This window comes from Octopus bimaculoides, chromosome 19 (genome assembly GCF_001194135.2).
Source record: "Octopus bimaculoides isolate UCB-OBI-ISO-001 chromosome 19, ASM119413v2, whole genome shotgun sequence".
Taxonomy (NCBI): domain Eukaryota; kingdom Metazoa; phylum Mollusca; class Cephalopoda; order Octopoda; family Octopodidae; genus Octopus; species Octopus bimaculoides.
The window spans coordinates 23989161-24002560 of record NC_068999.1 but is presented as its reverse complement, the minus strand read 5'-3'; the positions used below and the strand labels follow the sequence as shown (position 1 = coordinate 24002560).

At 35.5% G+C, this 13400-nt stretch overlaps 1 protein-coding gene across 3 annotated transcripts in view; it reads left to right on the top strand.

Moving 5' to 3' along the window:
- LOC106873099 (ankyrin repeat and SOCS box protein 3) overlaps positions 1-13400 on the top strand; it is a 22429-nt gene that overhangs the window by 2260 nt on the left and 6769 nt on the right. The window contains exons 2-4 of one of the 3 annotated variants that reach the window (XM_052974780.1): positions 219-348; positions 4579-4982; positions 12001-12309. In XM_052974780.1, coding sequence (XP_052830740.1) covers positions 4775-4982; positions 12001-12309 — 517 coding nt within the window. In that variant the 5' untranslated portion in view covers positions 219-348; positions 4579-4774. The remainder of the gene's footprint in view (positions 1-218; positions 349-4578; positions 4983-12000; positions 12310-13400) is intronic. The other 2 variants (XM_052974779.1, XM_014920325.2) reach the window with 2 other exon arrangements.

The following is a 13400-nucleotide window of genomic DNA, read 5'->3' as shown; positions in this document are numbered from 1 at the left end:
CCATATTTTGCCAAAAAAAAAATTTCTTAAGAAAGTGAAAACTGGGGTGGGGGAGGTTAAATTTTGAAATACCAATTTTGTTCACAGATTCGGAATCTCCACAGTCGAAAAGACGGGTTTCTGTAGAAAAAAAATAACCAAAAGGGAGTGTGGTCCATGTCCTTTAACTCCGCCCACAAGTGTGTCCCGTTCCAACTTTGTTTCCTCATAATTTTCAGGAAAATGGATATTTTCTTATGAAACTTTCACCAAATACGCTTCAGAGTGTTGATTCCAATGATATTGGAACTTGTGAAAAATATTTTCCGTGAGTGTGCAGAGTGTATTCGGAAAATTCACACGTAACAGGTTTGTTTCCTCATAACTTTCAGAAAAATTGGTATTTTGTAATGAAATTTTCAATAAATACCTTTCAGAGTATATAGATTACGAGTACTAAAAAATAAAGAAGAAAAGAAAAAATTCAAGGTAATTTTTCATCAGACATGCCATGCAGAAAAATCGATGAACCACAAATAGTCCATGACTGTGATAGATTGAGTAGATTTTTGTTGTTCTTGTTTGTTGATGTTTAAAATGACAACAAAAAATTTTAAACAGTTTGATACAATCACACCTCATCTTAACACCAAAAATACTTCAACAACAGAATAAAAATAAGCATCATAAATACTTCTTAAGTGCACCAAAGTTATCCCTGATGACAAGCAAGTTAGCGGTAGCAGCACAAACTAAATATTCTTTCATGGCTGCTACACAAAGTGATACAAGCCACTGGTTGATAAAAAGTGGAAAATATCATGAAGGATTATTGTTTCTGGTCATTGACTAGGATAACATGAAGAGTGTTAGGGAGTGTTGGGTTCATCACTTTGAGCCAGCGACAAAGAGACAATACATATAGTGGAAACACCCCTCCTCACCTGCTCCAAAGAAGGTCAAGGTTATTTCATCTGCAGGAAAGGTTATGGGTTCAGTTTTGGGGGATGCAAAGTGGGCCACAACATTAATGGAGAGTACTATGCCACTTTGCTGAGGCAGTTACAAAAGGCAAGACTAAATGCCAAGGAAAACTGACAAAACAAGTTTTGTTTCATCAGGATAATGCTCCAGCACACAAGGACTTGGTTTCAATGGTTGTTGTACATGACTGGCCTTCAACTGATTGATCACCCTCCCTATTCAACCCCATCTGACTATCTTCTGTTACCCAACATGAAAAAACACTTGATTTGGAATTAGTGTCACAGTGTTAATGACATCACATCTGCTGTTGATGACTTTTTTGAGTAACAGAATAAAAACTAAGCTTTTCCACCAATGGAATCCAAGCACTGCAACACCGATGGAAGAAGTTTGTAGACCACAAGGGGGACTATGTTGAAAAATAAACCTTATTTGTTCACCTTCCATAAGAGTATCTTGGTCAGCTTATGAACTCTTCAGCCAACCATCATAATTCTGGACAAAAGATACCAACCTGAATATTAAATGGAAATCGCATAATAATGTGTAATGTAGGTGAGTCTGATCTTTGCTAAGTATGTGAGACATCTCCAGACACATTTCAGTCTTATTACACCTTGTAAGTATAGTCTTTCCTGGTACTTGCTAGATGACTTGAGAGATATGTAGAGTTTGAATGAATAAAGACAGATAGGTAATAGTGACATTGAGTGAGAAGGCAAACCAAACGACTTTACAATGGCACTTCCTTTTGCAGATGTTAAGGACCAGCATAATGGAGAAGCAATCCTTAAACCCAGTCAATGCCAAAGCATCATTGTAATAGGGAGCTGCACCAGCAAAAATTTCAAGATATTTCAAGGATATTTCTTAGATTGGTGGATAAACACTTTATACAGTCACATGGGATACAGATGTTTGTTTAATTGACACAACTTAAAGGTCCTTTTCAGTTGTGTACCCTGCATTAAAAAAATATTAGTGGGCACTCCTAAACCATGTGCTGAGGCAGGATGTTCATGCAGGGTTAACAATGAGTGCCCAGTGGGTGGTCGAAGCAATTCCAAAAGTGTGGTGTATGAGGTTAAGGTGGTGATTGGTATTGGCGGTTGTAGTGGTGGTGTTGGCAGCAACAGCAATGGCACCAACAGCATATATGCCAATAACAACAGTAACAATAGTAGCAACAGCAATTGCAACATTGGCAGCAGTTACACCAACAGTGTATCAAGCAGCAGCAGTTACAGAAGCAATAACAGCACCAGTTATGTGTCCAGCAGTGGTAGCAACGGCAGCACCATCAATAACAGCAACATTGGCAATGATACCAGTAGCAGCAGCAGCAGTAATGGGTCCGGCAGTAACAACAGCAGCTGTAACACCACTAGCACAAGAGCACAGACATGGAAATATGTTGATTCAGTTATCATCTTAGCAATCATGGGTCCTCCTTTATGATACAGGGGTGCAACATCATGTCTTTGGCTAGCTATGTATGGCATTTAAAAGAGGAGGGTATGCCATACATAATTAAATGAAGTTTCCAAGAACAACCAGGGCTTTACCTCAACAGGAGCAAATGATGTAAGCTTTGTTTGGCCAAAAGAGCAAGAATCCTGTAAAACTCACTTGATCCGGGTTGATTTTTAAATTCCAAAGATGAAATAATGAGTCTGTGTCCTCATCAGAGGAAATTCATGTTAGGAACATGGAATTCCTCATTTACCAACTAGGAAAATGCTACCAACTTCAGATGTCTTTGGCAGGCGTCATGGACATAACTGAAATTGAACTAAGGGTGGTAACTCCATCATACCCAAACTTTTGCCAGTAGAATTTTATTTCAGAATTCTTTTGTTTACAAATTTAACTAACCATGACATTTTCTTCCCTTCAGTTGTAGAAAGGTTCTGTGCTGCTTCCAGCCATTTGAGTCTGACAAGTGGCCAGTACACCTAAGTGCTTTATAGGCACAAAGCCAATGGCCACTCTCTGCCTGGCGTAACAAACATTCTTCTAAATATTACCACTCTAATGTTTTAGAGTGTGCCTCTTTTTACGATATACAAACTACTGACTGATATATATTATATGATATTATAAAGGTGGTGAAATAGCAGAATTGTTAGCAATCCAGACAAAATGCTTAGCGGCATTTCGTCTGTCTTTACATTCTGAGTTCAAATTCCACTGAGGTCAACTTTACCTTTCATCCTTTCAGGGTCGATAAAATGAGTACTAGTTGAACACTGGGGTCGACTTAATCAACTTACTCCCTCCCCTCAAATTTCAGGCCTTGTGCATTAAAAGTTGAACATTAACAATCAAACATTAAAATGAACAACAAAACAAGAGGATATATATATGGAATGTATTAGCTGGACACTCAACAAAAGTAGAAAAAAAGAGTAGGTTTTTTAACACTTTGAGCATAGCTCTTTGTCAGAAGAGGAGAAAGGATAAGTCCAGAGAAGGAAAAAATTCATTAACTGCACGTGTGTGATTAACACATATGCGAGGGAGTGTTGAAAAGTTCTTGGATTTAGTAAAAGAAAATATGATTTTATGATTTTATTCAACGCATTCCCCTCTCAGATTCGCACACTTATTATAGTGGTCCTTCAGTTTTTCTAGGCCCTGTAAAAGAATCTGAATGGTTGGGCCTCCAACCAGACCTTTCGCAATACCCTTAAAACCAGGAACTTTTCAGCACCCCTCATATATTATACATATATATATGTATATGTATGTATATATGTGTGTGTGTGTGTGTGTGATGCATGTGCATGTGTTTCCCATCACCCTTGACAATCAGTGTTAGTTTGTTTGTCCCCATAATGTAACAGTTCGGCTAAAGGGACCAATAGAATTAGTACCAGGCTTTATAAAAACAAGTACTGGGGGGGATGGGTCGATTCATTCAGCTAAAGCCCTTCATTGCAGTGCTCCAGCATGACCACAAACAAATAAAAGATAAATGATTGAAATATATTTGCTGTTATACTAATCAAAGATCACACTGACTCCCTACTGCAAACCTTTCCACTTCTAAATTTTGAAGTTGTCTTCCCTGCCATTTATCTTCACCAGAATTAATAAATTAAGTTTTAATTACTGCATTATATTGGCATCCTTCTGTTATTCTTATTGTGAAGTTGGCTATTTTTAACAGTCAAAATTTCTACTTTCTCTAAAGATCACCTTCTACAGTAGTCTCTAAATTTATAAAAATACCAAATCCAGGATTTTGCTTTACTTCTGCATATACAGCAGACAACTTCAGTGAAGTTTCACTTCTTATCGACCTCATCAGTGAATCACAGTCTTTGTTGTGCTTGTCAAAGTAATGATGAGAGAATCATTCAGTAAATATGAAATTGATATTAGCCATTGACTAATATTGTTTTTTCATCACTGCATAATTATTTCCAGTTAGCTCTTTAAAGTCCTTTGTATTAAATATGTCATCACAAACTTAACTATTGTATTTCATTCAGATGGCATCTGTGAGTTATTCATTCTCATTACCGAAGTGTTGTAAATGGCCTTGAATTCTGTTCTATATAAAAAGGTTCACTGAATTTTATTTTTTATTTTCTACTTTTCTTCCAGTGTGGTTAGTTGTGTGAAGCAGAACAATCAACGTATTTTATCATTGCTTCTGGACGTCCCAGGCAGTGTACCAAAAAATGAATTGAAAGAAGCTTTACTTTTGTCTTCAGAGAAAGGCTACATAGAATGCACAAACTCTCTGATCAAAGCCGGTGCTGATATTGACTGCCAAAATAGTTCAGGAGAAACACCATTGATGTTGGCTACAAAAGAAAATAAACCAGACATTATAAAAGCTTTAATTGAAGCAAAATGTGACTGCTATATCTCAGCTAGAAGTGGAAATGCTGCCATCCATATTGCTGCACGGAAGGACTTGTTACAATGTTTCCAAATCCTCTTGGACAATGGTGTTGATATCAATACTAGAGATCCTGAACAAAATACACCTCTTATTATTTCAGGTAGGTACTTAAATTTTAATTCTTTTATGTTGTTCCCATGTTATAGATATTAGTTTGTTTATATTTTGAGGTCAGTTGTTTCAAACATTCATCTTTCTTCTTCTTTCTTCACTAATTATCAGTATTAATTAGTATATGAAAACTATTTCATTAATAATCAGCAGAAGTTACAGAGTGAATCAAGGGCTGAGGACTTCATGCATTGATAAGTGCCAAGATACAAAACTCTCAGTCCTTGAGTTACTATGTACCTTCTGCTGATTAATACTAAAACACACACACACACACACACACACACACATGAGTTCTGTTTTCCTGTATGCATCACCAAACCTATATGAAAACTAGTGACACAATCAATGGTGTAATCTTGTAAAAAAATAATTACAACAAAATAGTTAACTGTAATATGGTGAGAAGTTAGATTAGGAATCTTTCAGCTCATTCGTATTGAATTGAAGACATTATATAAACTATACAAGTTAAATAAGTCATACCAGTAAAGTGAAAAGTTATTCACTTTAATCATATATATTCATTTGATAGTTTTACCATCAGGTTTTCAGTATAAGCAGATTACCACTTTGCTCAATCCTGCATTGTCTTGTTTCTGAAATCCAACAACCTGAGACTTTCTATCATTGCTTTTCATCCCTTTCTTTGCCACAGATATCTTAAAATAATAATTTCAAATTTTGGCACAAGGCCAGCAATTTTAGTGGAGAGGTAAGACAATTTCTATGATATCAATGCTCATTTGGTATTTATTTTATCAATCTCAAAAGGATGAAAGGCAAAGTCAACCTCAGCAGAATTTGAACTCAGAATGTAATGTCCGATGGAATGTCACTAAGCATTTTGTCTGGCATGAGAATAATGATTCTGCCAGCTTGATATTTTTACAAATGATAATGAGCTTATGTATATAATGCTCAGCTGTTCTACAACTCATCAGAAAAGAGTAAACAAGGAGACAGAAAGCAGCAATAAGTCAAATAAAGAAACACAGTAATGATAGCCAAATGTGTGCAGTATAGGCGGAATACGACGCAAAAAGACTGGTGCACCACCTTCAGCATGTTTAATCTACTAAAGCTTTAAGCTGACCAATGTTGCTTTGTGAGTGAATTTGGTGGAAAGTAACTGTGTGGTGCCATAGTATGTGTTAGTATGTGTGTTTGTGTTTGTCTCCCCACCACTACTTGACAACCAGTATTGGTTTGTTTGCATCCCCATCACCTAGTGGTTCAGCAAAAGAAGCTGACAGAATAAGAACCAGACTTAGTTATAAATACAAGAGGTGATTTATTTTATTAAATCCTTGAAGTTAATGCCCAGCATGGCCACAGTTCGTTTACTGAAGCAACTAAGAAAAAAAGTGAAAAAAGCCATTAAGAGGAAAGGATGGTACATCAGGAATAGTGTTGGCTAATTTCAGAAAGAACAGAAATTTCAGAGGATGCAGTGTCCCTGACAGCTAACAACCACCACTGGTAGTTTATTCTATGCTTCAACAACTCTGAACATAAAAATATTACAGTCAATATGTGGTACTTTCTTGCCAGCACTCATTTATTTGCTATACATGTGTATAGCAAATAAATGTGTATTCCCTTACAAAGTTTATTGATTATCAGTCAAAAGATTGCAAATTATTGGAAACTATGTTTTAAGAGTTAAATCTTAAGATAATTTGCTTATAATAAAAATGAAATGGCCATAGTTATTATACTAAATTTGATTTAACATCACATGCAGAAGACTTTTATACCTGTGTAGTCTGGAAAAAATTGTGAAACTGAAACATCAGATATTAATAAAAGCTACATCTCAAGTATAATTTGCTTTAAAACAGCTTTGAAAGCCACCACAACTGCTGTTGTTGTCTATTATAGGCCTATTCCATTTCCCACTCACACAAATACTTCAAACACTCTTGGTCTCTTTCTCACCTCCAAACCATGTCTGTCTCTGTACTTATTGGAAGTTCCAACTTCTACTTCATTGAAGCTGTCCTACACACACTCACATATTGCACAATACCCTCCTCCTTCTAGACACTAGTCCTTCAAGACACCCAACTAGTTGAGGATCCTTGGCAGCACACATGCTTACTCCTGACCCATCAGAAATAACTGAGTGGATAACATCTTTTCAGGCATGTCCCATCACATCCCACACACAACAAAATCTCAATGTCTCAAGTCCACACTGTTCACATACAAAAAAAAGAAAAACAAGGCCTGCAATGCTTGGAGAATGTCACCCACTTCACAAACCTGGAAGTTGTTCATCCAGCAGTGCAATTTTTGTAAGACCATTATCCAGTGTGCAAAGGATGCCTTCATGTACAATATAGGCCTCAAGCTTTCTCACCTCCAAAACTACAGCCAATCCTATGAGTCCCTTGCTAATAGAATCTCCACCAACTTTGTGAAGTTTTCTTTTCCTCCTCTTGAAAATAACGATGCCTCTGTAAACAGTACCACCCATGGAGAAAGCCTCTTCTCCACCGCTTGCTTTGTGTCCATCTTTACACTATACATCCCCGTCTGAGCTCTTCCAAATCTACTCCCTTCTATTCCAGTAGGCTCCCCATCTGGGAAAGTACTGCCTGCATCTAGAGAAGAACCAATCAATTAATTAGTATTCAGTCACTAATAGACACACTCCAGCCTCTGAGCCACAGCTGTGCCACCTCTTTTCTCTGCTTTTTCTATCATTATACTCTAACCATTATACTCAGTCCTTCCTCCTCAGAATGTCTGGAATCTTCTTTCTCTTGCCTTTCCTGCATTTGCTTGCCTGAAACACTAATAGCATCAAGCTACCTAGTTTCAGAGGGCCTGCAGAAATCAAAGACACTACCCTTTCCTCCAGACTCAACAATGGCTTTTGTTCCTCAGAGCTGGTTGGTCCCACCCACCACTTGTCTTCCTACCTCTCGTCACTTTGGATATCCAATCCCTGAGTGCCACACTAACCATTATATTCAGTACTTTCTCTTTAGAATGTCATGTCTCTGGAATCTTCTCCCTTCTTTTGTCTTTCCTGCAGCTGTGTACCTACAGCTGTTTAAATGAAACATTAACAGCATCAAGTTAACTAGCCTCAGAGAGCCAGAAAATAATCAAAGACAATATCCCTTCCTTCAGACTCAACAAATGAAATAAAATAATAATTTCTCTTTATTCTTTCTCTTAATCTTTCAATTACAAAATCAGTTATATACTCAAAATTTAAAAAAAATTAATAGTTATTTGCTTCAAATACATTTAAAATGTTCAAACTACTAATGCTTTTTATAAACTTCATAACATAAAATTTTCATTTAGTCTTTGATAACAAATTTTCAGTTTTTTTTTTTTTATGTATATAACTAAATATTTCTAATTATATTTATGGATTTGTGAGTTTTGTTAACTCAATTATATTGTACAACATGAAATCCAATTAGCTGTTAAACCAGTCCTTCGAACATGTTCTTTCAAAGACATAAGAACCCCTGTACTAATAATGCCAATGCTTAGTTATCTACCTTTATCTAGAGTTAGAAAACACTAAAATTTCCAAAACACTGTGTACTCACTTTTTACAATATATCAACAAATATCAATGAAAGATCACTACACTTTATAAGTATGATTCTGATGATCAACTCAGAACCAAACAGAAGACATGTCATACACTTGGACTGTTGAGACTATTTTCACCTGAACAATTGTTACAACACTGTTCTATATTTAAGAGATGAGGAATTATGTACATTGTGTATGGGCTTATGGCATAGTGGTTAAGAGCATGGGCTACTAACCACATGATTCTGAGTTCGATTCCAGGCTGTGACCTGTATAATAATAATAATAATAATAATAATTACATCGAAATTTGCCTTAGGAATGAGAACCCAAGTTCGAAATTTCCCCAAGACACCTGATGAAGGCTGGAGGATATATCAGCTGAAACATGTTGACCACAAACAAGATGAGGACAAATATCCGTCAAATGTAAATAATGTTACAACACTGTCTTTTATCCTTTATTACCTCAAAGATTCTTTCAGTGTCCAGAATGTTTCCTTAGAAACATTGGTCATCAATAACAAATCTCTAACCTTGATATTTCATTTGTGCTGCATACTCTTTCTGTTGAGTCGGTAGGTAGGATGATATTACTGGGTCCATGTTCTTTTGATAAATCAGAAAGATATTGCATCTGGTGCCCATTTTCCAGAAAGTTTGAAGCTTATTGTTAAAGAGTGCTTGATGTGCGCACACTGAAATTGTACTCTGAGTTCTTTATCTGAGTACATTCATTTTCCATTATAACTTCACAGAAAACTGTGTGTATGCAGCTCTTCATGTATGACTGAATATAAAACCTTCCATCAAGAACAAATCAGCCTTTCTTTGACGCTGGCAAAATGAGATACTGCAGGATAATTAAGTTCCCACTAAATCTTCCTTTGAAGTAATTGGCTAGAGATCTGGTGAACACCCTATCTTCAAACTGGTTCTTTAATCCCTTTTTACACCAATTGAATATGTTCCTTTATCAGATGTACAGAAGATAATTTTTCTCTTTTTGACATGAATTTCTTGATGGTATCTATATAAGAATCTATGACATGAACAAAAGCCATTTCCAAATGAACTGTTCGAACATTCAGGTGTGTGAAAATTATACCATACCATTTCATCAAACGTCTTTCTCTTTACCCTCAAAAATCACAATTGTAGTCTCCCAGTAATCAGTATTTGACTGCAGAAATCTGACAGTTGTTATGTGAGAGGAGACTGATATTTCCTGCAGATTACACATCATATCAAGATTCAATGGTGAACTATCAAAGATTAGCTAAGATTAAGTTCTTGTTCAGATGTCCAGTACATAGATCTATGTTTCTTCAGTTTCAATATTGCAGATTCTTTTGGTATCATAGGGCACTTTCATTCCAACAGTCAACTGGAAACCTGTAAACCTCTAGAATTCTCTTCCTGCCTAAGTTTTTCCTGCAGATGTTGGCTTGGAGTTGTTCAAACTCAGTAATAACTCATCAATCTTACTTAGGATAACCAAGAAGTACTGCCTATTCCTTCAAACTTAACAAATACTTTCAACACTACCTTTAAAACCACAATTCCAAATAATAATAATAATAATAATAATAATAATAATAATAATAATAATAATGATAATAATAATAATCCTTTCCACAATTGGCACAAGGCCAGAAATTCTGTAGGAGGGGGTATAGTCAATTATATTGGCTTGGTATTTATTTTATCAGTGCCAAATGGATGAAAGCAAAGTCAGCTTTGATAGAATTTGAACTCAGAATGTAAAACCAGAAGAAATGTCACTAAGTATTTTGCCCAGCATGCTCTACAATACTGCTAGACCTTCCACCACTGTTTCTAATACTGTTTTTGTTAATACTCCTACTAATTTCTATTTTGACAAAATGCACAGAATTTAATAACATCATTATCATCATAATTTTACATCTTTTTTTTTTTTTTTTTCCATAGCTGGAATGGGGCGAACAGTTTGGCTTTGTTCTTATTATAATAGATAAGAATTTCAGTTCTTGAGTTCTTCTGAACTAGTAGTCTAATGTGTTATTAGCCTCTTCATGTCAACAGGTTCTGGCAATGAACTTTTTTCTTTTGTACAGTATGGAAACCCAGCACAATTTAAGAATGTAGCAAATTATAAAAAAAGCTCTTTTGACATCTTATTAAATTTAATTTTTATCGAATCTATTCAATTTCAATCTGACTCACACTGATTCACATTTTTTATATTGATAACTACTGATTGAGTGTTTTCTTAAAAAAAAGTTTATTAAAAAAAATAATTTGAAAGATTATTCATTCTATTCTGATCTATGACAGTATTCTCTGTGTAACAATAGCATATTCTTGGCAACTACTTATCATATGAACACTAATTAGATAGGCTTGTTCATTGATGTTGAAAATTTGATATATTGCGACTCAAAGTTCTTTGAATTTTGATCTTATTCAGTAATGATTTTAACAAATATAATGGAAATTATCTGAGATGCAACAACACTAGGCTAAAACCTTTTATCATCATCATCACCATCATTTTAACTTTTAGTTTTACATTATGACATGGCTACAAGGTCTATATCCTAGGCTATTTCATCTGTCAACCCCAAAGGTCTCATATCTGAGCTCATCGTTTCCTCGGTCTTCTTTTAATACAAGAACCCATTACCCAGTCTATATCATCTGTTATTAAACCATATTGTTGCAACTGTTATTTCTATGCTCAACAGCTTTCTCAGTACATTTGTTCTCAGTAAAACATAAGAATTGCATGAACAAATGAAATTGAGTAATTTTGTTATATATTTTTCATTCGTTCTATGTTGAAATAAAATTAGACAAATTGAGATAAAATTAGACAAACTGAGATAAAATTTGACGAATTTTTAATAAATTTCTCCTTTTTCTCTCTAGCATCTAATGAGAACATTTATATTACAAATTTATAGTAACACATTTACAAGAAAATGTATAGATTACTTTTTTAAGTGTTCACCAATTGAAGTGAGATTCTACAATAAAATCTTTTCAATTACATAAGAAAAAAGTAATTCTTCATCAAAAGCTAATATCAGTTTCAAAATTTGGCACAAGGCCAGCAATTTCTGGGAGGAGTAAATCGATTACATCGACCCCAGTACTCAGCCCCAAAAGGATGAAAGGCAGTCAGAACATAAAGATGGTTGAAATACCACAAAACACTTTGCCTGGTGTGCTAATGATTCTGCCAGCTCACTACCTTAACAGAAGCTAATATTTGCACAAAATCCTAGTAACAAGTCACTTCCACTAGGTTAACTGCTGCTATTATCATGAATATCACCCAATTATTTCAGTGTCATTTTTTATAAAATTACCTTATAAAGCATAAAGAGTACCCTGCAGTGTTCCTAACAGTTCAGTTGTTTTTTTTTTTTTTTTTTTTTTTTTTTTTTTTCCAGTTATTAAAAAGAAGTATTTGATTTTAGAGGAAGTTCTATCTCGGCCAGACTGTGATGTGAATGCAACTGACTGTTATGGATGGACAGCTCTTCATCATGCAGCGCATAAAGCAACTGGGGTGAAACAACTACTGAAAGCAGGTGCAAATCCTAATGTGTACAATGACAGTGGTAACACACCTCTTATGCTGGCAGCAATAGAAGGGTTCTCAAAAGTTATCCATCTTCTAACAAAAGCTAATTGTGATGTTAATATGAAAGACAGTTCTTCAGCTCAGAAAACAGCTATGCACATCATAGCTTTGAAAGGTATCTTTCTAACTATTGATCTATAAATATATGTATATCAATATGAAAATATAATTGTGTGTGTGTGTGTGTTAATATATATATATATGTGTGTGTAAATATACTCTTTCCACATTTTGTAGCCTCTCATTGTGATACTTCTATGCCTCCAGTGTAAGTTTATCTTCATCTATACACACTTCTCTCCTACAACATCACAATTTTCTCTGATGCACTGTCTTGCAATCCAGAACACCTCATGCCCCTAGTCCTTACTCTGTAGAAGATTGTCAAACCTCTTCCTTTCTGCTTCTTCCCTCGTCAACTAGACCTGTCTCCTAGCTTCACTTCGAGATAGATGGCATAGTTCTCTGTTGTGCCAGTCTTCCAATCTTTCCAAGCCTGTCTCTTTGCTTTCATAGCTCTACTTGTTCTACCACCACATCACCCTTGCTCTGCCTGGAACTTTGCACCAGCCACAGATCTGGACTATTACCCTCAGTAGGCTGTTTCATAAGAACTTCCAATTATCCTCTGTGCTATACATTATTACTCCCTCCTTTTTTGTGAAAGGCTTCAATTGATAAGCCTCTGACTGTTCAAAGAATCTGTAAGTATTCATATCCTTCTTTTCCAGATTGATTTGCATGCAAGTTATTCTAGCTCATTAACTACTGATTTATGTTAGGTAGTACATTTTTCACCAGAGAAGAACTTTGCATTCACTAGCGTCAACTTGGCCAATTTTCTGACAAGAATGTAGTAAATCTGGCTTACGTGCCCACCAGATTGATGGTGATCAGGTGGCTGGTAAGTTTCCTGAAGTTAGTCTTGCAGATCAACCCATCATTTGACTTTCAGAACTTCAGTGGTCTTGTTCCCTCCTCATTTCTAGAAATTCATAATATATGTATATATATGTAAAATAAGTAGAGGGTCTGTGTGATAAGAAGCTTGCTTCCCAACCACATGGTTCCGGATTCAGTCCCACTGTGTGGCACCTTAGGCAAGTGTCTTCAACTATAGCCTCAGGCTGACCAAAGCTTTGTGAGTGAATTTGGTAGATGGAAACTGAAAGAAGCCCGTCATTATATATATATATATATATATAT